This window comes from Prunus mume, linkage group LG1 (genome assembly GCF_029339155.1).
Source record: "Prunus mume cultivar Tortuosa linkage group LG1, ASM2933915v1, whole genome shotgun sequence".
In the NCBI taxonomy this organism is placed as follows: domain Eukaryota; kingdom Viridiplantae; phylum Streptophyta; class Magnoliopsida; order Rosales; family Rosaceae; genus Prunus; species Prunus mume.
In genome coordinates, this window is record NC_142698.1 from 16,364,425 (window position 1) to 16,390,268 (window position 25,844).

A 25,844-nucleotide genomic window follows, 5' to 3' on the forward strand; every position below is an offset into this window, starting at 1 on the left:
AACACTATCAAAATCGGAACCTTCATCAGAGTCAGAATAGGAGTCCCTCACGCGATGATGATTCGGGACAATTTCTATGTTATAACTGTCACAAGCCAGGGCACCTTGCCCGGAACTGTAGGAAACTGAAGAGCAACTTATTGCTATGATTTCATAAATCAACATGGTTGATGGATCCGAGGGGTGGTGGGTAGACACTGGCGCTTCTTGCCATGTTTGCTATAATCGTGCCTTTTTCAAGACCTATTATGTGACTGATGATAGGAAAGTGTTGGGTGATTCTCACACAACAATTGTTGTTGGAACTGGAGAAATATAATTAAAGTTTACTTCGGGAAAGACTGTCATCCTCAAAGATGTTACATGTATACACTTACAAAAAATGGAGTTGCTTTTTTCTTGGTGGGGGGAGATTCTACTCACTGCTTGTTATGTGCTAAATAGAATTCCCAACTCTAAAACTAAAATTTCCCCTTACGAAATTTTGAAAAATACGAAACCTAATGTATTGTATTTTAGAACTTGGGGTTGTTTGGCTTACGTGCTTATCCCTAATCCGAAAAGATCAAAATTGGCTAGTAGAGCATATGAATGTGTTTTTCTTGGGTATGCTATTAATAGTAAGGCCTATAGATTTTATGATTTAAAGAACCATGTTGTAATTGAATCTAATGATGCTGATTTTTTTGAAGATAAATTTCCTTCTAAATTAAGAAATAGTGGGGTTCAACATCTAGTAATTTTTCTCTATCCAGAAATAATGAACTTAGAGGTATAGAGCTTTCTGAACCTAATGTAGAACCAAGGAAGAGTAAGAGAGCACGAACTGCAAAGGACTTTGGATCTAATTTTCATATATATACCTTAGAGCAGGATCCCACAACTCTCCAAGAAGCTTTGTCTTCTTTGGATTCAGATTTATGGCAGGAAGCAATAAATGATTAAATGGATTCTTGGAGTCCAATAAAACTTGGCACCTTGTAGATCTTCCACCTGGTTGTAAATGAATTGGTTGTACGTAAGTGGATTCTTAAAAAGAAATTAAAACCTGATGGTTCAATTGAAAAATATAAGGCTCGTCTTGTAGCCAAGGGTTATAGGCAAAGGGAAAATGTGGACTTCTTAGATACTTATTCACCTGTCACTAGGATAAGTTCTATTCGTGTGTTGTTTGCTTTAGCTGCTATTCATGATCTTGCTGTGCACCAAATGGATGTCAAAACAGCGTTCTTGAATGGTGATTTAGAGGAAGAAATTCACATGGACCAACCTTTATTGTTCCTGGAAAAGAAAATAAAGTTTGTAAATTAGACAAATCTCTTTATGGTTTGAAACAGGCACCTAAGCAATGGCATTCAAAATTTGATAGTTCAGTCATCTCAAATGGTTTTCAAATAAATGAAAGTGACAAATGTATTTATTTTAAGCACGAGAATAATGTTTGCACTGTTATATGTCTCTATGTGGATGACTTACTTATTTTTGGCTCTAATATTCATGCTGTGAATAGTGTCAAATCTTTCTTATGTGCGAACTTTGATATGAAAGATTTAGGTGATGCTAATGTGATACTTGGAATTAAGATAACTAGGTCTGAAAAAGGATTCTCTTTGTATCAATCTCATTACATTGAAAAAATCCTTAAGAAGTATAATTACTTTGACTGTAAACCAGCATGTACTCCTTATGATCCTAGTGTAAAGTTGTTCAAGAACATTGGTGACAGTGTTAGACAAACTGAGTATGCGAGCATCATTGGTAGCCTTCAATATGTTATTGATTGCACTATGCCTGATATAGCTTATGCCATAGGAGTACTATGCAGGTTTACAAGTAGACCTAGTTTAGAGCATTGGTATGATATTGAGAAGGTCATGCAGTACCTTAAAAGGACGATGAACCTTGGATTACACTATGAGAAGTTTCTCACTGTCCTAGAAGGATATAGCGATGCTGATTGGAATACCCTGTCAGATGATTCAAAGGCTACTAGTGGATATATATTTAATATTGCTGGTGGTGCAATTTCATGGAAGTCTAAGAAACAGACTATTCTGGCTGCACTACAATGGAGTCAGAGATGATACCCTAGCAATGGCTAGTGAGGAAGCAGGTGGTTGAGAAACCTACTCTCAGATATCCCCTTGTGGGAGAGACCGATACCAACTGTTTTTATCCACTGTGATAATACTGCAGCTATTGCAAAAGTTCATAACCGTTATTATAACGGCAAGAGGCGACAAATACGTCGCAAGCACAGTACTATTAGAGAGTTTCTTTCTAATGGGGTTGTAAGAGTGGATTATGTACGGTCTGATGAGAATTTAGCTGATCATTTGACGAAAGGACTAGCACGAGAAAAGGTTTGGAAAACCTCTGTAGGAGTTTTTCGCTCCAAAGAACCCGACAAATGGGCTTGGGCTCTGTAAGAAGACGATGAACAAAATCCCCCAAATGCCTGAGTTCGAAACCAAGCTCCCAAAAGAGTTTTTAGAAAATCTGATGAGATTTTAAAAGAACGCTCTTAGGATCACTTTACTAACACCCAAATAAGCGTGATAAATTCACTAATGGCTTGGCCTGAGGAGCCTGTGGCATGAGAGCTGAGCTTTCACAAGTTTAGCAATTGGAGAGAGAGAGACATGAATTTCTTATAAAGAACAAGAGCCTAAAGTGAACAGAGCAAGATTAGAATGATTCATATCCTAAGAGGGAGAAGAAAACGAACGAGAGGGGAGATTGGGTGTCTTGAGTGAATTCTCAGATGCTTGACAAAGCTTGGTCAGGCCTCTGAATGGGTTGGTTTTTCTGGGTAGCAAAAGCCTCCTTTTATAGGCGTTAAGAGCCCTAATTTTGTCTAGTCTTCCTCTTCCTTTTCCCTTGGCAGCTCCCTACTTAGTCTTATTTTGGTGCAATTCTCCTATTAAGACATATGGGAAAGGAACCATTGTGGTTCCAACGACTTCGATGCAGCTGGACCTCCCCACAAGGGTGAGGCGCCACTTTGCTTTTCCTCAACGTTTTCAAAACAGAGCTTGTAATGGGGAAAGAGATGGATGAAGCCTTTTGTCCGTTGGATATTTGCCATTTACCCATGAATTTCTGCTGGTTCTTGCCTTGGCCCTTTGTCTGACTTGTTTGGAGTCTTATCAAAAGTGGAACATGATGACAGCTTTTCCACGAGCTGCTGGACTGGGCTTGTGCATAACGTTGGGTTGCTGGCTTATTATTTCTAATGGATTTTCGTCAAACTGCTGGAAATGGCTTTTCCTAATTTCTTTGGGGCACTCTATTGATGTGGGTAGGGCTAAATATTTTGGTAGGTTACTTGGTGTCTTACTAGAGCATGGGCAATTTTCTCTTCTCTCTCATGCTAACCCATGTGCTTGGGTTCTAGGAACGGGCTTGAGTTTTAAAGCCCCCAAGTGGCTTAAAAACTTGCATCCCTTGAACCCTCAATGGACCCTGTGATTGCTCGTTTCCTGCCATACCACAACCTTCTCAGTAAGCCCCGATTGATCTTGTGGCTTGGGCCCACTTATGCTCGTGGCACGACTTGGTGTTAGAATAATGCTCTTTCTTGTATGAGGCCTATGCTTATGCTTGGATTTTATTATGCCGCGATAGGCTATAATTGGGCCAAGTAACATCGAAGGGATATGTAAGCGTGATTTTGCAATGTTGGCATGCTCTTGGCCCCTTTGCACGTGCTTTGCTTGACATGATATGTGGCTTACAGCTTGCATTGGCGGGTCCCATAAATTCTCTTTTGTCCCGATTGAGCCTATTTTGCATTCAATTACCTGTGTTGGGCCAAGGATTAATTTGGGTTTAGCCCCTTGGATTTTTGGGCCTCAACAACCTCAAAAGGAATGGGACTAAAGCCCCTAGAAGGTTAAGTCACTTGTGATGGTAAGCCAACCTATAGATTGGAAATCCCAAGACATAGGTTCAATGGGTAATAACAAGTCATTTAGTGATACGAGTGGAGTCATGCTATTGTTCCATATCCATCCTTAGAAGCATGAAATCCTGAAGCGATTAAGGTTGAGTTATTTATAACTCTTAATGAGATCTATACTCTATATTGAGTGAGATATCTAACTATAGGAATATCTCTAATAGTCTCACCTATGTGAATGTGAAAGTGAGGCCGCTTTCTATGAAAATTTTGGGGGAAATTTTCTAGAGCATTCACTATACTGGGATACAAGCACATGGCCATAAAGTGCTGGCTTTTGAATTTCACCTTAGTAGGGCTATGTGTGTGGTGTTGTCAAAGAAAGAGTTCAAAACTATATGTTACTCTTATATATTTTGAAGCTCTGTTACTATGTAAAGGTTCAAGTTGAAAAACACATCTACTTATGCATAGTCTTATGATATGTTGCTTAATGAATTTATTTCTAAAATAAACAAGTAGGGGATTGTTGAAATTGGTATGTTTATTTTAAAAATTATATATATTCAATAATTCAATAATTGCCTTAAATTATCTTTATTAATAGGAGTTATTTTCTATTAATATGGGCTGATTTTTTCAACTGATGCATTTGATGTCTTTAAAGCCCACCAACATTTCTTTTGTGATAAATCTTGTATATATATCTGATCCAGTCCCAATCTCTTGGACTATAGGAGTCCAAGAGATTGTGGTCACCCACCGTTGGATATTAATTCAATAGTTCAACAAAATTTCTTAAAATGAGTGCAAGAGTGAGTGAACTGTTGAATTTACATCCAACGGTGAGTGACCACAAATCTCTTGGACCCCTGTAGCCTAAGAGATCAGGACTAATATCTGATATAGCTAGGAGAGAAAAAAGATACAAACCATACTTGTTGCCTTCTTCCTCTTCATATCTTTTTCTTATTTTCTAAATTAAGTTTTCTGAGCAACATAGAAAGATGTTTGTATTCGGGTCCTTCCTCAGTGCAAGGAAGAACCTAGACAAAGGAGATTCAGGGGCTGTTTTTATCCTGGGGATGTAGTGGCCTTTTCTGAACTGCTTGCACAAATTAGGCAAAGTCGCGAAACGTCTTAAAGAGAGCGACTTAGTACGCGACTCATCCCAAAAATCGTTTACAACTTCACAACGAATTTTTCCGAGTAATATTGTTCTTTTAATTTTCTCTGCATCAACACGAAGAAAACAAATTGATGCTTGGATTGATAAAGAGGCGAAATGGCTGTCACTGCTACTGCGATCCGTCCTCTGAGAGTGCAAGCTTCATGTTTGTATATTTAAAGAGTATAGCCGTGCGGCTATACTTTTAAAATATTCCAATGTATTTAGCTATACTCTTTAAATACTCAAACCTGACTGTGGCAATGAGATGGAAAATCTGATATTATTAATGAATTTGTAAAGTGCAATTCCTTTCCAATTAATCATCAATGCTTACATGGATAAACGCAGTAGATACAAACGTTAATATTGGCTTGTTAATTTACTCATGCGTTTGCTAAAAAGCACTTGCGTTTCGTATGACATCGTATACGAAAGACTGGCTGGCAAGCTGCCCTTTCTGTAATGTCTAACAAAAGAGCTAACACAACTTCTTGTAATGGTAATTGTTCAAAAGCTCATGAATGATTCATCTTTACAGTATATAAACAGCTAAACATGTGATGCTCTCCTATAAAGGCACAGGCCGTAAAGAGACACAATTGATGCTCTCCCATTAACAGTACTAGTAGTGCTGAAAGCTAGCCTTGTAAGTTCCTGCTGCAGAAGCATATCTCCAAGTCTTTGAACAAATACATCAATGCAAACCTGCAGTATCATGTAATTAGTGAAACAGCGTTTCAAATAGTTTAGTGATCCGCTTAAAGTTGAACATGACACAATTAGTGCAATATAAGACACCAAATAAGAGATCCTGGCTTGAGTGGAATGGCTACAGCGAAGACATCTTTTTTGGTGTTTTACTTTATAATTATATAGTACTATAGTAGCAAAGCAAGCACGCCAATGCATTATGCATGCACCAAAGTTATTAAAGCACTTTCTCATATAGAGGAAACTAAGACACCAACAGCAGCAAGCACCAAGTGACACAGTTTCGTAGATGAACTTATTTTATAAAAAAACCAAATGCATTTGATTTTCTATATAAAAAAGAATTTAGAAGCTTGTGACTTGGCTTTGTATTTTTCGTCCTGTGAGACAACAGTAAATAGGAGTTCTCTGCCAGGCCTGGTCACAAGATTCACCTATGCATATTACATACAATTATCATGTTTGATTAAATTGAGTTATAAGATAAACTGTGAAAAGGTAAAAACGGAACCCAGAAGTTAGAGAATACAAACTTTCAGGAGGGTCTCAGAAACTGCAACAGCCGCCCAAGTGATTATAGATAAATGCCCATGACAGCACTTTCAGAGCAACATTCATTCTAAAAACAATAGCAAAATCCAACAAGATGTCCAAATTTTCCTTCTCAAACCCTAAGTCTAACCCGAGCTGTCTCCTCTCTCTCCTCTCTCTCGCTCAGACATAACCCACGACCTATCTTCTTCTTCAATCCTCATCTCTCTCTCTCTCACCATAGCATCATCATCGTCTCATTTTTCTGAGTCAGACTCGCCCAGACACATACCCAGACATGCCCAGGCCGCCTAGGCGGGCGCCCAGCGCCTAGGTGCCGTCTAGGCCGATTTTTGGAACACTGACTGGTTAAATGAGCAGGCAGTCTGAAACAAAATGCCTTGATAACAATGTTGAAGCCGTAGCTTATCATGTGAATCTAAAATCATCAAAACAGGAGAAATAAAAGAGCCACCATGAAAACCCTCTGGGCGGCCGCCTAGGCCAATTTTTCAAACACTGGCTGGTTAAACGAGCAGGCACTCTGAAACAAAATGCCTTGATAACAATGTTGAAGCCATAGCTTAACATGTGAATCTAAAATCATCAAAACAGGAGAAATAAAAGAGCACCATAAAAACCCTCTGGGCAGCAGCCTAGGCGGGCCTAGCGCCTAGGCGCCTCCTAGGCCGATTTTTCAAACACTGGCTGGTTAAATGAGCAGGCACTCTGAAACAAAATGGCTTGATAACAATGTTGAAGCCGTAGCTTAACATGTTTGGTCAGCAGTGTCCATCTGCCTAGGCCGATTTTTCGAACACTGCCTGAATTACATCAATGCTTTAACATTTTATTAGCCATACCTACTTATGCTCTGTTTCTGAGACAGCATGGTCATCGGTGGCAGAAATACTACCCTCTTTAGCCAACCTGGGAGACTTTTGAAGCTTCTCTCTTTTACAGCGGCGCCATGCTGTTTGCAAAACACAAGCTGCCCTTGGTTCCCATTGCTGCAAATCAAAGCTGTTACTGGCGGACCTATTAAGGCATAAGGAGGTGCAGCTGCACCTCCCCTCGCCGGAAAATCTCTTGCAGCTGCAACTGAGGCTGCCTGAGGCGCAGTTCTTGTGAAGAAGATGACCACTGCGCCCTGGTTTTCTTTCTGATAATACAAAAATGAAACGACGCCGTTTTGAATTTGGGAAATGAAATCCTTTTAATGAAACGGTGTGTTTTGTAACTTGAAAACATTTCATTTTAATCTTATTAATGAAATCCTTTTATTGAATTCCTATTATATCCCCGTGAATTCAAGCCTAAATTGGACTTGCTGAGTTGATATCCCCATGGGCCGTGACATTTGATTCAAAGCCTGGTTAGTTTTGTGATCGTATCAAAATTTATATATGGCATTACTTTCTTTAGTTGATATTGCCGGATTAGTTTTTTTACTTTTTTTTTTTTTTTGCCAACTTCTTTAGTTTAATAATATGTTATTAAGTAATATCTTAGCCTTTTTTAATTAGTTTGATTAGTAATATTATAGACATATGCCGACTACAATTCATCAGGAGAAGTCTCATCTGGCAAATGTTTGCCAACTTAGGTCTCTGTCGACAAAATCATTCGTCGGGAGAGGTTTTTTTATTTTATTTGAAATTAGTTTCTTTACTTTTTTTTGCCAACTATTTTTGTTTAATATAGTAATTAAGTAAGATCTTAGCCTTTTTTAATTACTTTAATTATTATTATTTAGTTAATATTTAAATATTTTAATGATTTCATAAATTACTCAAATATTCTAATATATTTAAGGAAATATGACACTATAAATCCATATTTTTATTGTTGGTGATATATTAAAAGAGTACAGCCGCACGGCTATACACTATAAATATTCTATTTTAACGGTTTAGCCGGGTGGCTATACTATTTTAAAAAGTATAAAATTAGTTTCTTTACTTTTGTTTTATGGCAACCTTCTTTAATTTAATTTATGTAATTAAATAAAATGCTAGTCTTTTTTAATTACTTTAATTAGTTATTACATTTTAATTATTGTTTCTTTAGTGAATATTTAAATATTTTACTGCTTTAATAAATTACTTAATAAGTAATTAATTATTTGAAAGTATAAAATTAGTTTCTTTACTTATTTTTTTGGAGACCTTATTTAATTTAATTTATGTTATTAAGTAAAATCTTAGTCTTTTTTAATTATTTTAATTAGTGGTAGTCTATTTTCCAGTGATTTTAATGGGAGAGGAATTAAAGGGAGCTGACTTGGGCTTTGCATTCCCTTCAGTGGTCTCAAGCTAGCAAGGTAGCCATTTGATTTATTGTTGCATATAGGGGAAGCTTAGTGGCCTGAATTGTTTCTTCCTTCTCCTTTGAAGCTCCACTGGGGTCCTGCACATATACACAATAGAAGTTTGAATCAAGTGTTTCTTAATCACAGAGATGCACTATATTTCTTGATTTATAACAACTTTTTTGTCAATAAAAACAACCATGTTAGCATGATTGTCTTAATAAAGTTTTCCATTTTTTAAGAAGAGATCAACAAGCTAGAGAAATTAGAAATGACATACCCCAAGCATGAGAAAAGTGAATGCTTGATTGTATGCACCAAGATAAATTGCAATCAACTTTCGCAGGTCATCAAGGCTTGCATCTTTTACAACCTTAAGTGTTGTAATGAGCTTCCCTGGATTCTCTTTTGAAGCCTCCCATTTCACATACACTTCAGTATCTGCATCAGTGAAGGGTTGTTGTTCTCCTTGGAAGCCAATGCCATCTCATCACATACTCGACTTTTGTTTATCTCTTCTGTCAGTTTCTGCTCATTTTCTGATTTAACTGATGCAACAGTAGGTGCTGGAGTTGTCACATGTTGAGAGAGCTCTCTGTAGTTTCCACATAGTGTAAATATGTTGCGGATCCTGACAAGCCTATCATCTCCCCTGCCATCTTCTTCCCCTGGATTTCTGCTTGGCCGATTCACAGTTGGTGTATGTTGATAATCCTTAGGTAAAGATGTCAGGGATCCCATACTATAATTACTCTGGAGGCTAGACCCATCAACCATGCACGCTCTCTTCAGCTTCCACATTTTCCTTCAGTCCTTCCTCTTCTTCCATTTCTTCTTCCTCAAAAACAGTGCTTAGGCATACCCTATCAGCATATTTTGGTTCAAAAGAATCAATGTTTACAGCATTTACAATACTGCTGTCAGATTGATAAGCAACCTCACCTACATATTTCACCTCACGAGCAAAAGGTTCATGATCACCCATGTCCAAATCCATTGACTTTACCATTCCTCCTGCATCATCACTGGCATAGATCCCTAACAACCTTTTGGCAAACTGTGGGTTCCATCATGGTCCTTTGTCCCACTCTCCTTACCATTTCCATCACCTGAGCGGCATAGCTCAAGCTCAATTTCCTCCAACCACCACCTAAGCATTTCAGCTTCCTGCTGCTGCTGCAATATCCTTTCTTCCATTCTCCTCCTCTCCAATTCAACAAACTCATTTGCCATACGCTGGCATTCCTCCAACTTCTTTTCCAACTCACAGTCAGTCACCTTAAAGCTGATTTCTTCCTCCTTTTTCCCAGATCCCGTCCCTTCCATAAGCTCAAGTTTAGCTCTCAGTGCAGCAACCTCTTCTTTCTTCTGTAACTCCCTGTGTGCTTCATTTCGCTCTTTCTCTTTGAGCTTATTTTCCCTTCGCAGTTTAAGGATGAATTCATCCATAGCAGCAATCCTTGATCCTAAAATAACAGCAGATGAATCTTCAGTCCCAATTTTATCCTTGATTAGCTAATGAGGACCACAGACAAAACATTTTGCTTTTGCACCATATTCAAGGGTGGAGATTGTCTTGTGTATTTCCTCTGGGTCTGGGCTTGCACACAGTACCATTAAAATTTTCGTTTTATCATCTTCGAAAGAATCCTGCACAAAAAGAACATGAGAACTGTCATTCACATACAAGGTTACAGGGCAGGGCACCATATAATCCCTAGTAACCGACGTTAGTGTGAATGAAAGTTACCTGTAGAAGCATGGTCAGTTTGCTGTCTCTGAAAGGCACATGAGAATCACCATTGGCAATGGATTCAACCACTCTTTTAAGAGCTATGTTTCCTTGGTTGCTCTTTGCAGTCTGTGAATCAATATAACATAATTTAACATTTGTTACAATGACAATGAAAGTGCTGCATACAGTATTAGTATAAATTAAGCACCACCAAGACATTACCTGCATTTTTGCCTCAAATCCAATTTGGCCAGCTTGCTCAATATTTTCAGAGCCAGCCATGTCCACAAGCATCAAGTGCGCTCCTGCTGTTGGGACATCAAGGATTATCTGTGCAGAAATAGAAAGCAAGTTATGTCCAACTAGTGACAAGACCTGGGGAAGAATTATCATATATTTGAAAGTCCAAGGGAATCCTACCATGCAATGGCTCCGAGAACTTCTTTCGTTGCAAAGAGCACTCTTAACTATCCTTCTCTTCTCCACTTTCTAAATCTCTTTGGAAATTTTCCCAGCCTCATTTCCGGAAATGTTGGTTGCATTCTTTGCCTTCTTTCCCATCACTTCAAGCCTAACCTGCAGGTACAAGTATTAGTACAGAAAAGAGCAGCAAAAAGAATATTCCCCTTTATGATTTATGAGACTAAACCACATCCCTCATACAATACAACCTTTATCATCATCATCATCACAAGAGATGCTCCATCAAAAATTGAGAGTCTTGAGATTTTTATAACGAGTTCTCTAATTTAAACCAATTCAACCAAATTTACAGAGAGCCAACACAACCAACTCATCCAAATTTACAGGGGCCAACACAACCAAATCTACAAATTCAAGCTTGCACAGAAAACCCATTTCCATATCAAAACTTACAGTTCTAAACACAAAAAACATTTGACAGAAAACTCATAAATAATTAAGAATTCAGTCAAAGAAAAGAGACCTAGTTAATGTAATCATCTTAGAATTGGAGCCATTCCTTCTAATTTTAGCCTACACAACCATATCCAAATATCCAGACTTGAACAGAAAATCGGCCACCTAGGCGGTCTAGGCGGCTCTTATATTTTTTTAAAAAAATAAAACGTATAGCCGCCCGGCTGTACTCCTAAGGGTGCTCGGCTGTACTCTTTTTTTTTCCTCCTGATTTTACGATGAGTAATTTAGAGCAATATTCATTACTATTAGGTCATTACCCGAGTTTCTATTGTAGGAAAGAATCATAATTTCTTATAAACTCTAACTCTGAGCCTGCATTCTATATGAATAACTAACACTGCCAAAACCATAAAAAAAACAAACAACATAATGCATTAAGTCACCAAACATACATGCCAACTGAAAAACAGGAGAAAAAAAAAAGGGTAAATCTTACTGCTTGTAACTTACATGACAAGGATGGGGAAGGTGATAGAGAAATCAAGTCTTGTGCACTTCCCTTGTTTCCTGGACTGGGAGCATTGGACACTACAGGTGCAGGTAACACAAGGGGGGACAATTGAGATGAGGGACTCGTAGAAGGCGAGTAAGGGGAACCATTAGGTGCATAAGTAGGAGGAACAGTAGGGTTAGGATGAGAAGTTGGTGAGGAGCTTGGAGGAATTCCAGAACCGCAGTATGGACATGGACGAGGATGTGGAGGTACCTTGGATGGTGCTGGTGGGAGATGATTACTGTGTCAGGTGAGGGTGCTGGAGAGTGAACTGGAGAAGCAGGATATGGAGAAATTGTTGGCTCTGGAGATGGAGCGGGAGAAGGAGTAGGAGGGGTTGCATTAAGTGTACCCTTAAGATTAGAAGATAAAGTGATACTTTCAAATTTACCAAAGACTGAGTTATCAAGCCGGAAAAAAAGAAATGAAAAACAAAACACGTTCAAGTTTTCGAAAAATGGGCCGCCTAGGGATGTTTTGGTACCCAAAGGATTAGTCATCACTTAGAAAAAGTTCACGTATGTATGTGCTTTTATCATTGGTTTAGCGCTGCAATTTGTGTACATGACATGAGAACACTTACATTCTTGAGAGACCTGTTACAGGGAAAGTATGTCTGGAAGTGTAGGGTTTACTTTTAAGCAGAGTCTGTCTGGAAGAATAGTTGCTTCAGAATTCTAAAGTTGCGTTGAAAGTAAATAAGGTGTGATTGGTTTGCTCTTTTAATCTAAGGTAATTGGATGCCTGGATGGCCAGTTTCAGAATGTCAAGTCAGTTTCTAAAGAAATTCAATATTTATGATTGCATTTTCACAAAATTATAGAAACAGATGCAAGGAAAATAGGTGATGCATATGTGATTTAGAGAGATGTCAGATTTAAACTTCAAATTTCTATATATAGGTCATATTCCCGATGTGGTCCAAGACCTATCTATAAGTATAATGCACGGTTCAGATGGTTGTCATATGTATTTATGCACAATTTGGAGTCTTCATATCAACATGACTGATGACATTACAAACCAGTTTTGTCATACTTTAGGAAAAGACAATGCCAGGTTTTCAAGATATTTTTGGAGGGCGGCTGCCTCTTCGTGATTTAGTGAGTCCTTGTCAAGTAGAGATGTATTTCATTCATATCAACATGACTGGAACTTGTGGAAACTTGTAAGCAATAATTGCAAGTCTCCAGAGCAATATTAAACTGGAAATACTGATAGGATGAATGTTATAATGGAATTTGATGTTGACAATTTATGCCCTCTAAGAAAAGCAGCAAATTTGTACTTGCATTCGTACTTTGGCAAGTCTTGCCAATGAACTCGAATCCTTTTGCTGATATAATTTTTTTATGGATTAAAAACCTTTGTGAAATAAAGATTTAGTAGCTACAGTTAATATTAGAAATCCAGTTAAATAGAAGTTCTAAACAAGGTAATCTCAGACACGAGTACGATATCAACTTAACTCAACCCAAAACCAATATGGTTTTCAATGTTTATGACCACTAAACATAAATGTGATTTATGATTGATTGCTTATGAAAATGCTAAAAGCTTACTTGACAAAAATTCTTTATACAGTCCCAACTAGCATAAAAACTTTCTTGTAACAGGAATATAGCATACTATTTCCGACCAATGATATAATGACAGATGAAAAAAGTATCCCACATATCATTATGCTATTGGTGGGGATAACAACCTTGCATGAAATTCTCTCTCCAAAACTAAATCACTGAAACAAAAATAAATGTGATTTATGACCACTAACCACTAACCAAGTATGTTCACTTACTTAACATAAATGTGACTTAAGATTCATTGCTTATGAAAATGCTAAAAGCTTACTTGACAAAAATTCTTTATATGGTCCCAACTAGCATAAAAACATTCTTGTAACAGGAATATAGCATATTATTCCCGACAAATGGTATAATGACAGATGAAAAAATTATCCCGCATATCATTATGCTATTGGTGGGGATAACAACCTTGCATGAAATTCTCTCTCCAAAACTAAATCATTGAAACAAAAATAAATGTGATTTACGACCACTAGCCACTAACCAAGTATGTTCACGTACTTAACATAAATGTGATTTATGATTGATTGCTTATGAAAATGCTAAAAGCTTACTTGACAAAAATACTTTATACAGTCCCAACTAGCATAAAAACTTTCTTGTAACAGGAATATAGCATACTATTCCTGACCAATGATATAATGAGAGATGAAAAAATTATCCCGCATATCATTATGCTATTGGTGAAGATAACAACCTTGCATGAAATTCTCTCTCCAAAACTAAATTACTGAAACGAAGATATGTTGGATTTGTGGTCCACCAATAGAGCACTAAAAGAGAGTTGGGATGGCAACGGGTCGGGTAGGGGCCGGTTATGACAATATCATCCCCGTCCCCGCTCTCCATCCCCACCTTAGTCCCCGAACTCATCCCCGTTTAATAGGTTTCGGGGAATCCTCATCCCCGTTCTCATCGTGGGACTATTTCTCATACCCGCCCTAATTCCTCAATTTTTTTGCATAAAAATTATTTATCATACATTTTAACATTAAGTTTCATATTAAATTATCATTTAACACATCCAAATTAACTATAAAGTTCAACTCAACTATTCAAAATCACATCAATATGAAACTCCAAATAAGATTAGGAAAAATTAGGAGAGGAAAGTTAACTTAGGGTTAAACATAAATATTATAATTATATATTTATTTAAATATAAACATATATATATTTTCGAGTCGGGTTCAGGGATGGGGACGCCAATATCATCCCCTCTCTATACCTGTAAGGGATTTTTCAAGTTCGGGATCCCTGCTCGATACCCGCTTGGCCCCAAATATTTCCCTATTAGGGTCAGGGACCCGATGGGGACCCACCCTCGGGGAATTTTTGTCATCCCTAACAGTGCGTTTGGATGAGAAAATTTAAAAGTACAAAGGATTTCATAAATGACGGAAATTAATTTTCTAGAATTTGTAAAGTTTCTTGTTTGGGTGACTGATTTAAAACACGGAATTTAACCTTTATTTGTAAAGTTATCTTTTTTTCAAACTCAATCTCTCTTGGGATTTTAGAAATGACGACTTTTAGATAGAATTTAAACTTGGGATTTATAATCTCCAAATTTCATGTTTTTTTCCACGCGGAATTTCTAAATTTCTATGTTTTTTTATCCAAACACCGGAATTGGTTTATGTCAATTTAGAAATTCTGAGTTTTGTCAAAATCCGAAGTTTATTTCCTTCATCCAAACGCACCATAAAAGAGAGGTTCGTGGAAATCCGAGCAAAGGAATGTTTTAGTGGACTTTAGGTAATAGGTGCTGATGCAAAGAAGACGCCATATGTCATTATTCTCATCTCTTTCCACTTAAATTTAAAAATAAAAAAAAAACATTAAACAAAAGAAAACAAAGACCAACCCTACTCAACAAACTATGACGATCTAATTAATGTTACAACTTATGTTGATGCTCAAGATGACGAAAATGATGTATCTCAGGCCTTCTTTCTCTGTGCACAGACTTCACCATTCTTAGCCTTCCCATTGACTCGGCCTTGATGTTTGTGTTTGGAACTATGTGAGTCTCAAAGTCCACCACTTATAGTGTCAAGTATGATTTTGCTTTTGAAAATTGAGAGAAAACTTTCTAACTGTTTCCTTTTATCTTTATTTTGTGTTTTGTTGCATGTTCTAGTTTTACTTCTTATGACAAAGAAAGTCAAGATTTTGAATTTAGTGTTTGCAAGTTTTATAGAAATTGCTCATTGGGTCGTTTCAGTAGGGTGTTAGAATGCTGAGAATGAGAGTATGTGGATGTGTCATTGCTCTGTTGTGTTCTTGCTTCGTCCTCCTTGCGGTTGCACAAGTTACACATCCTTCTGAAGGTGAGTTTGCTGCACATATGCTATATTTCTTACTTGTTATATCCAGCTTTAATTCAATGCAATTCAGTCATTTCCATATGATTCTTATATGATTCAATTGAGAAGTATGAATTATGTTTTGTGCCCTTTTGTAGTCAATGCATTGAGAGCAGTTAAGAGCAGTTTAAGTGATCCTCGGAAGCATCTCAAGAACTGGAACAATGGGGATCCTTGTAAATCTAATTGGACTGGAGTTTTTTGTTTTAATAATACTGTTGGGGCTGATGGGTACTTGCACCTTGAGCAACTGTATGCGTTCTTTTTTCATACTGCTCTTACCTTTTCCATTCCAGATTACAATACCTGCACAGTGAGGGGTAATGTTTTTTTTTCTGAATTATGATTGTTGCAGCCAACTGCAGAACATGAATCTCTCAGGAAGTTTAGCACCTGAGCTTGGCCAACTATCTCACCTTCTAATATTGTGAGTCCGGCCTCTCAAAAATTGATCTGTGATTCCACTTTTCTGGAGGTTTTTTTCCCTGATTATCCTTTTAGTTGTTTTCTAATGTTTTGTATTTTGTTTTCTTCTCTTCCGGCAGAGATTTCATGTGGAATGAATTAAGTGGCACATACAGACAAGAAAGTATGGCCCTTAACTCGCTTCTTATTGCAGTATTTTAAACAACACAACACAAGTAGTAGAACCCCCCTCCATGCTTCCAGAAGAGGAATAAGAACCTTTGCCTAAAGAATTTGTTCTCATTGAAAAGACTGAACCAGATGGAACAGTTGAAGAAATATTATTTTCTTCTGGTGGAGATATTGATGTGTATGATCTTCAAGTGATAAGGTAAATATACTGCCATTGCTACTTATATTGCACATGCATCGAAAAGTTAATGCCTTTTGAATTCGCAATTGTGTCTAAGTCACTCTTCATAAGTCAGGAGTCCACTTATTGCGGATGTATCTTACCTGATTGACCTTTCAGTAAAGTTTGATATGTTATTATTTTGCTGTACATGAAGTAGTGAATTTTGATAATGTTATCTTATACCCACTGGCTAAAGTTAAATAACTTTAATGTAAATTTAATAGGTAGGCTGGCCTCGGAGGCCGCTGTCGAAACTAGCTGCAGCTTTGAAAAATAGCTACATGGTAGCCACGTTGCATTCACTTTGGAAATCACCTGGATCAGGTACATAGTGGATACAGCATTGTTGCAGTATCCTTCTTTTTCACACAACTGGTTTTACAATCTAATATCCATGCTTGTTACTACATCTAAAACTACTTGATGAACACTAGTGTACTTGGAGAAGTTATTTGACAGAGGGGAATGACCCAAAGAAGTTAATTGGCATGGCTCGAGCTACATCGGATCATGCCTTCAATGCTACAATTTGGGATGTCCTTGTTGATCCTGGTTATCAGGTATGATGGTGCTTGAAGATTGTTTGTTGGACCTACACACTAATTACAGGAGATGGTTTCTTGATTGTTTCTAATGATATCTTTATCATTCAAGGCCAAGGCCTCGGAAAGGCCCTTGTTGAAAAGCTTATAAGGGCTCTTCTGCAGAGGGACATCAGAAATATTTCACTGTTTGCGGATAGTCAAGGTAAAACAGCAGTTGTTAATAGCATTTAGTCTATGTGCATTTCATGTGCATGCATATGGGTTTGGTAGTCTGTTTCTTAAGTAATTATCAGCATGGCAACATAAATATTTTGCCACCAACCTTTCTCTATATCGGTGTTCCTTCCTAAGACAAGTCCGGCTTTGGGTGTTGCCTGCTTTAGCATATTCAACTTGTATTAAAAAAAATTATACTCATTGTCACACTCTGTTTTCTTACTTTGTCATTGCAGTTGCGGAGTTCTATCAAAGTTTGGGTTTTGAACCTGACCCAGAGGGCATTAAAGGGATGTTTTGGTACCCAAAGTATTAGTCATCACTTAGAAAAAGTTCATGTATGTGCTTTTTTCTTTGGTTTAGTGCTGCAATTTGTGTACATGACATGCGAACACTTACATTCTTGAGAGACCTGTTACAGGGAAAGTATGTCTGGAAGTGTAGGGTTTACTTTTAAGCAGAGTTGATGGGGATCGGGATCAGGATACAGGTCACCAACCACATACACGAGCACCGAAATATAAGGCTAGTGCAAACTCACATATATCGTAGCAAATCCATACCACAAATAAACTATTTCATTAATCATCAATATTCCCTTTTTACAACTATTACAATAGCCTTATTTATAGGCTTTACAAGACTTGGGCACCAAGACTGCTTGGTCCAAAAAGTAAACTAATTAATTATAAAATCACACATAAATAATAAAAGATATCCTAAAACTACCTAAATAAGAAAATAACAATATATCATGAAATAACTAATTAAATGATAAATATCTATCTTGATCCACCCTATGCTCCTGCATCGGACTCCCCTGGTTGGAAAGAATTCGTCCTCGAATTCAAGCCTTTGATTGAGGAAAATCTGAGTAGAATCTTCAATTGCTTCATATTAATTCTGGATCTTTTAGCATCCAATTGAAACCTTCCTTTCCAAATAAAAAGATATTTGGAATATTTCGTTATTCTTGGCTTCTTCTTACTCCCTCTAACAATGCAAATGTTTCTCTCTAGAATCTTCAACCAATTGACAAAATCAACCAAAGTTTTGGCAACCTTCCAAGTGAAAACATTAATGCCCATAAAATCAATAATATCTTCGAAAGTTTTCTCAATTCTCATCTCTTCACTGTTCTGATCAATAAATTGCTTATCAAAATTGCTTTGAACACCCAAACAATTTTCATTGCAATTTTCACAGTTGCAAGAATCAAATATTTGAGGCAAATCCAAATTTAATAACTTTGATGAATAACAAGATGCACCAAAATTACCAAATCTATTTATACCTTCAAAGACACAATGAGAATAACCGTGCCCCTCTTCACTTGACTCACACAGTGAAGCGCAATAATGAAAAGGGTTATCCCCTCGACTCCCCGTCGAGACTCCCACGGCTTAGAGTGTCGATGCGAGCTACTGGTTCGGATAAAGGTTCACGATCTCTCCCGTCGAACTCTTACCTATCCGGATTCGAGCTTCGATGCGAGCGACGCGTTCCGTAAGTTGCCCGTAGCATCCTCCTAATTTCCTCCATGTCGCCTTGAGTCATAGCTCGATACCAATTGATGGGGATCGTGATCAGGATACAGGTCACCAACCACATACACGAGCACCGAAATATAGGGGTAGTGCAAACTCACATATATCGTAGCAAATCCATACCACAAATAAACTATTTCATTAATCATCAATATTCCCTTTTTTTACAACTATTACAATAGCCTTATTTATAGGCTTTACAAGACTTGGGCACCAAGACTGCTTGGTCCAAAAAGTAAACTAATTAATTATAAAATCACACATAAATAATAAAAGATATCCTAAAACTACCTAAATAAGAAAATAACAATATATCATGAAATAACTAATTAAATGATAAATATCTATCTTGATCCACCCTATGCTCCTGCATCAAGAGTCTGTCTGGAAGTATAGTTGCTTCAGTATTCTGAAGTTGAAGGTAAATAAGGTGTGATTGGTTTGCTCTTTATTGGATGCCCTGGATGGCAGTTTAATGTCAAGTCGTTTCTAAAGAAATTCAATATTTATGATTGATGACAGGACCCGCCGAATTTCAAAGGGCGACTCGTTTGGTGCCGACATCATACGATGCCGCCCACTTACTAAAACCCAAGACATTCTACCAAAATTTTGGCAGAGTCTCCCCTGTAACATGCTCAAACCAACAATAAACAACCTGCAGTAATTTACATCAATATACAATCCAACTGCCAAGATGCTTTTAACATACTACAATCCAACACAAAATGGCCTCCGGCCTCAAGTAGTAGCCTAACATGGGCAATAACAGAGCGTCTACAGAATTTGTTTACAACAAACAGGGGAGTAGAAAGAATTTATACAGACCCTATTAACAGACGACAAGTTCGGAGCTCGTGACTTGCTCGAATGCCTTCAGAGCAACTACATGGGGGCGCAAAACAGAAAGATGTGAGTGGAGAAATAAAGTTTCACTTTAAAACAACATAGTAACCCCACCATGTAAAAATAATGCTCTAGCATGCAGTTTCACAATTCAGAAACCAAAACTCAAACACAAAAATCCCAAAGTCCAAAACATCTCCACATCTCAAGCTCACAACTCATTCCCAAAATATATGCAACTCTCAACACCCGTAAATACCCATATATAAGTATACATATAGCTAGGACTCTAGTATAGTATATATATATACTCCACTCCAAACTAATGTACCGGGGAGACAATCCAACCGGGGGATTGTTGGCTGGTACGCAGGATTTTCGAACCGTAACCCGCGTCCAGGGATGAGTAGTCCAACCGGGACGGAACTCCATAGCTCACACGCGCGCGCCAACGCGACACGTGTAGCTCACAAATCTCATATCAAGTCCTACGCGCGCAGCAGTATCATCACCCCACCGGCACGCCAACGACGTGTGTGATGATACTCAAGCAATATACATACTCTCCCCATACGCCGATCGCCAACGACACGTATGGAAAGTGTCTCACACACCGCATCGCTAACGCCATGTGTGAGACCCGTAATCTCATAGCCTTCCCACCCCACCGGCACTGCCAACGACGTGTGTGGGAAGCCTAGTAACTAGGGAATGGTACTCACCTACCCTACTCATATCTCACAACCATCCATCAAACTCCTATCTTTCCACAATCTCACCACAACAACCTCTCATACTCTATACATAGACAATATAGATAGCCATCCCAAAATCCATATCAACATAATCATCATACTCAAATATATATGTCTATACTCAAAAATATATAGCCAAGACATATAAACATATTCAAATCATCAACCAAAGACTTATTAAATCAAAGTCACCATCATTTAAAGTATATGCACAAAACTTTCATAATTAAAACCATGCATATGCTTAAAACAAAGTCCACTCACAAGTAATCCCAAGCTGCCCGGCCCTCGTGAGGGTCCCTCGCGAGTGATCAACCAAGTACCTATTCCAAGATACAAATCCTTGATTAACAGACGTATTTCCAAAACGGAAATTCACGAAAGGAAATACTTAAATCCCCAAGTTCCCGGTGCGCCACGCCCAAAGGAACATCCTAGGGTCCTAAGCATGATTGAATTCGCTTCCCAATCGCACGGTGATCGCGATTTCCCTAAACTTCACATTATTGAATCGGAACATCCGGGGCTCCAATTCACGATCCGCGAATTCCTACAGGTTTCTAAGAGTACCTAAATCAACATACTTCAATTTGGAAACGATCCAACGGTCAGAACTTATCGAACCCGGATAACGCACAATATGCGAAATCCGTTCGATAGTCAAACGATATCCAAATTGAGATCCGCGAAATCCTACGCACTCGTGACAGCCTAAGGATCTCAACAGGACGAAAAACAACTTCACCCACCTTGCCCACGCGCCGCCACACGCGGCCGCGCGGGTGTGTAGAGAGATTTCCGGCGACGGAAAATCTCCAAACCAACGCTCACCCTTCCAATCCTAGATACTACTCGAAGAATGGAGCAACTTTTTCAACTACGGCAACGTCCAATTCGGACGGCAAGTGGCCGGAATTTCAAATTGAAATCCGGCCAAAACCTAGATATCCAATTCGATTCCAAACTTCAAATTCGATCTAATCCTAACCCAACATCAGCTAGAGCATACTGAAAGGATTCGAAAACATACCACACTCGACTAAAACTGGCCGAATGCGCCGCCGTGGTGGAAATCGGTGAAAAACCACCGAACCCGCTTGGAATCGGGTTTTCCGCGGGAAAATGGGGTGGGTTGTGATCGAGCTTCAAGGTGAGTCGAACGGACCGGTGCGCTCTTCCGTTTGAATCTGTGAGATTCAAGAGAGAGAAAGAGAGAATCGGGAGAGAGAAACGGAGAGAGAGAGAGAGTGTACGCGGGAGGAAGAGAGAGAAAGTGAGGGTAAATGTGAAAAATCAGATTTTTACCCCAACTTACTTCGAAATAATTACGGTTCTGCCACCGAACAAGTTTTGATCGCCAAAGCTTCGTTAAATCTCCGATTCAGGCCTATCACTGCCTCTACGGTTTCGTCTCAGTACCACCTACGCAACCACACCACTCACGGTCCCAAAATCTTCCCGGATAAGAAAGTGACCAAAATCACCCTTAACCCAGGAATAATTAAATATTTTCCCTTAATTAAATTAAATAGGAAAATAAACGGGGTCGGGGTGTTACATTCTACCCTCCTTATAGAAATTTCGTCCCCGAAATTCACATACCACAATGGAAGAGATAAGGATACTTGGCCCGATCGCTCTTCGGGTTCCTAAGTAGCTTCTTCAACAGTTTGGCTTCTCCACAAAACTTTCACTACCGGGATGGATCTAGAACGCAACTTCTGTTCTTTCCTATCCAAGATCTGTATCTGGTTGTTCCTCATACGTCAAATCTTCTTCCAATTCCACAGGTTGGTATTCTAATACATGGGAAGGATCTGGCATGTATTTCCGGAGCATAGATACATGGAATACATCATGAACTTGAGACAGTTCTGGAGGTAAGGCTAGTCTGTAAGCCACAGGTCCAATTCGCTCCGTGATCTCATAGGGTCCAATGTAACGAGGGCTTAACTTCCCACGTTTCCCAAATCTCATCACGCCCTTCCATGGAGATAACTTCAGGAACACCCAATCCCCACTGTAAACTCAAGATCTTTGGACCTGTTATCTGCATAACTCTTCTCGGTCTTGTGCAGCTTTCAACTTCTCTTTATAATCTTCACCTTCTCATTTGTTACTCGGATACTATCCACTTTTTCCAGTTTCTTGTCACCCACTTCATTCCAACAAATAGGAGTCCTACACTGCCTCCCGTACAACGCCTCATAAGGAGCCATTCCAATACTCGAATGATAGCTGTTATTATACGCAAACTCCACCAAGGCAAGGTGAACATCCCATGCATCTTTAAATCAGAATAACACACAGGACCTCAACATGTCCTCCAGTAGTCCTGGATAGTCCTTCCGATTGTCCATCGGTTTGTGCCAGGTGAAAAGCAGATCAATTGCAATCTAGTACCCATAGCTTCTTGCAAACACCTCCAAAATCGAGAAGTGAACCTAGGATCCCTGTCCGATACAATGGATACAGGTGCTCCATGCAATCTGACAATCTCGTCCACAAAAAGTTTTGCCAACCTTGTCAAAGGATAGGTCTCCTTAATGGGTAGGAAATGAGCAGACTTGGTAAGTCTATCCACTATCACCCAAATTCCATCATGACCCTTGAAGTACGTGGAAGCTTAAAAACAAAATCCATGGTAATACGCTCCCACTTCCATTCAGGAATCTGAAGTGGTTGCATGAGTCCCGATGGCTTCTGTCGCTCTGCCTTCACTTGTTGACATATCAAACATCTGCTCACATATTTAGCAATGTCTCCCTTCATATGCGGCCATGAATAATATGCCCGTAGCGTCCGGTACATCTTCGTACTACCCGGATGCATGGTGTAAGTGGAGCAAAGTGAGCTTCTTCCATGATTTCTCTTTTCAACTCAACATTCTTACCAGGTACACATAAACAAGCTCCTTTTACCAAGGCTCCGTCTCCCCTTATAGCATAATCCTTCCGCGTTCCATTCTCTACTTCTCCCCTTATCCTACAGAGTATAGGATCTTCCAACTGGCCTGCAATTACCCGTTCCACCATAATGGGTCTCACATGCAAGCTAGCAAGGATTCCACCTTGTTGAGTCATCTCCATTTCTACTCCATCTTTCCGTAGTTCCACCAACAACGGAAGATAGGCCGCCTTAATATGGGCTAAGTTCGCAGGAGCCTTCCTACTCAATGCATCTGCAACCACATTCGCTCGGCCTGGGTGGTACTCAATCGTACAATCATAATCCTTGATCAATTCCAACCAGCGCCGTTGTCTCATATTCAGTTCCTTCTGGGTAAAGAAATACTTGAGGCTCTTATGATCCGTGAAAATCTGACATGTGTCTCACCATACAAGTAATGTCGCCAAATCTTCAGAGCAAACACTATCGGCAAGTTCCAAATCATGGATTGATAATTTCGCCATGCTTTTGAGTTGTCTCGAGGCATAAGCAATCACCCGGTCATGTTGCATCAAACACATCCCAATCCTCGTAAAGATGCATCATAGATCACAAAGCCCCGAGTTATCAGAAGAGCCAAAACAGTGTGGTCAACCGCTTCTTCAACTCCAAAACTCGTCGCACTCTTCCGCCCACTCAAATGCAACGTCCTTCCTTGTCAATCGCGAGAGGGGTGTCGCTATCGAAGAAAACCCTTCCACAAATCGACGATAGTAACCTGCTAACCCCAGAAAACTTCGACTTCTACACTTGTGGGTTGTACCCAATTCACAATAGCCTCAATCTTCTGTGGGTCCACATAAATCCCTTCCGTTGAGATTACATGTCCAAGAAACACCACTCTATCCAGCCAAAACTGACACTTGCTAAATTTGGCATAGAGTTGCTTCCTTCTTAAAGTCCTCAATACCAACCTCAGGTGCTTCTTATGCCCTTCCAAAGTCTTAGAATAAACCAAGATATCATCTATGAACACAATCACAAAGTGATCCAAATAAGGTCGAAACACTCTGTTCATGAGATCCATAAATGTCACTGGAGCATTCGTCAATCCGAACGGCATCACCGTAAATTATAATGTCCATACCGCTGCTCAATGCGGTCTTGGGACATCCTCTTCTCTGATCCTCAACTGATGGTATCCTGACCTCAGATCAATCTTAGAGAAATACTTGGCATCCTTCAACTGATCAAACAAATCATCAATCCGCGGCAAAGGATACCGGTTACGTACTGTCACCTTATTCAACTGCCGGTAATCAATACATAACCTCATGGTCCCATCCTTCTTCCTCACAAACAACACCGGTGCACCCCATGGGGATACACTAGGTCGGATGAAACCCATATCCACTAATTCCTGAATCTGAATCTTCAACTCCCGGAGTTCAGCTGGTGCCATCCTATAAGGAGTTAGATAGATAGGATTGGTGCCCTGGAAGAAGTTCAATAGTGAACTCAATTTCCCTTTCAGGAGGTAACCCCGGAAGATCATCTGGAAAGACATCAGGAAACTCACTAACAACAGGAATATCTTCCAGATTCAAGGTGATCTCTCGGGTGTCGATGATATGAGCTAGAAATCCTTCACATCCTTTCTCGAGTAATCTCTTAGCTGTAATAGCAGAGATAAGGCAAGTAGGGAGAATTCTACGTTCCCCCCGGAAAATTACTTTAGGTCAGCCCCGACTCGGAATGTCACTTCCTTCCGGTAACAATCCACTGACGCATGATGCTTCTCTAGCCAATCCATCCCCAGGATGATATCCAAATCCGCCAATTCTAAAGGGATCAAATTGGCTTCCAACCATGCATCTTCTACTTGAATATAGCATTCTCTGAATACCCGGTCTGCAAACATGACTTCCGTGGGTAGAGAAATACTAAAACTTCCTGTCATGGGTGTCGGCCTCACACTGACATAGGGTACGAAATTGTGTGCTACGAAAGAATGTGTGGCCCCCGGGTCAATTAAAACACGAGCAAGATAGCCGAAAATAGGGATCATACCAGTAATCACATCCGGAGTGGCTCGTGCCTCCTGCTGGGTCATAGAAAACACCCAGCCCGAGTGGTAGAACGCCTGTGCCGACCCCTTGAATTTCGCCACTTCTTCCCGAGAAGATGACGGTGCCACATCGAAGATCCCGCCGCAGAGGAAGTAGCACCACTCGACTGATGTCGACCCATGGTACCGCCTCGCTGGGCCCGATCCTCGTGACCGTACATCAGGGTAAATCGTGGGCAAACCTCTTGGTATGCCCCGCTGCCCACAAAATAGCATACTGGGCCGCCGCTGCTTGGTTTACCTCCTTGAAAGGAATTAGGGCAATCTTTGCAAAATGCCCCACCGTCCGCAATCGTAATATGTCAACCTACCGCTCGAGGAGTCCTAGCTGTGCTAGATGCAAAGCCG

The 25,844-nt window shown here is 39.4% G+C and overlaps 1 protein-coding gene and 1 pseudogene across 4 annotated transcripts; one reads left to right on the forward strand and one right to left on the reverse strand.

Annotated features, from left to right (window-relative positions):
- Nucleotides 1-5,352: 5,352 nt before the first annotated feature.
- On the reverse strand, nucleotides 5,353-11,218 carry LOC103343404 (kinesin-like protein KIN-10A; annotated as a pseudogene). Its single transcript, XR_016125126.1, has 6 exons — nucleotides 11,168-11,218; nucleotides 10,781-10,936; nucleotides 10,583-10,690; nucleotides 10,376-10,486; nucleotides 8,906-10,275; nucleotides 5,353-8,723 (listed from the first exon to the last, which is right to left on the reverse strand). The product of XR_016125126.1 is annotated as a kinesin-like protein KIN-10A (transcript).
- Nucleotides 11,219-15,273: 4,055 nt separating this feature from the next.
- LOC103343341 (putative LRR receptor-like serine/threonine-protein kinase At1g06840) lies at nucleotides 15,274-17,749 on the forward strand. Of its 3 annotated transcripts, none has more exons than XM_089041406.1 (9): nucleotides 15,274-15,407; nucleotides 15,612-15,714; nucleotides 15,849-16,002; nucleotides 16,106-16,177; nucleotides 16,296-16,546; nucleotides 16,795-16,894; nucleotides 17,005-17,130; nucleotides 17,225-17,317; nucleotides 17,568-17,749. In XM_089041406.1, exons 2-5 carry the CDS (start codon nucleotides 15,621-15,623, stop codon nucleotides 16,375-16,377), a joined length of 402 nt encoding a protein of 133 aa, XP_088897532.1. In that variant the 5' UTR covers nucleotides 15,274-15,407; nucleotides 15,612-15,620; the 3' UTR covers nucleotides 16,378-16,546; nucleotides 16,795-16,894; nucleotides 17,005-17,130; nucleotides 17,225-17,317; nucleotides 17,568-17,749. The 3 variants fall into 3 exon arrangements, with proteins under 3 accessions (XP_088897532.1, XP_088897541.1, XP_088897536.1); XM_089041415.1 differs by having other exon boundaries at nucleotides 17,019-17,130; XM_089041410.1 differs by lacking the exon at nucleotides 15,274-15,407 and having other exon boundaries at nucleotides 15,476-15,714.
- Nucleotides 17,750-25,844: the final 8,095 nt, after the last annotated feature.

Coding starts and splice junctions, on each gene's coding strand:
- LOC103343341 (XM_089041406.1), top strand. CDS start 15,621: ATGCTGAGAATGAGAGTATGTGGATGTGTCATTGCTCTGTTGTGTTCT. Junction 15,715..15,848: donor AGTTACACATCCTTCTGAAG/GTGAGTTTGCTG, acceptor GCCCTTTTGTAG/TCAATGCATTGAGAGCAGTT. Junction 16,003..16,105: donor TACTTGCACCTTGAGCAACT/GTATGCGTTCTT, acceptor TGATTGTTGCAG/CCAACTGCAGAACATGAATC.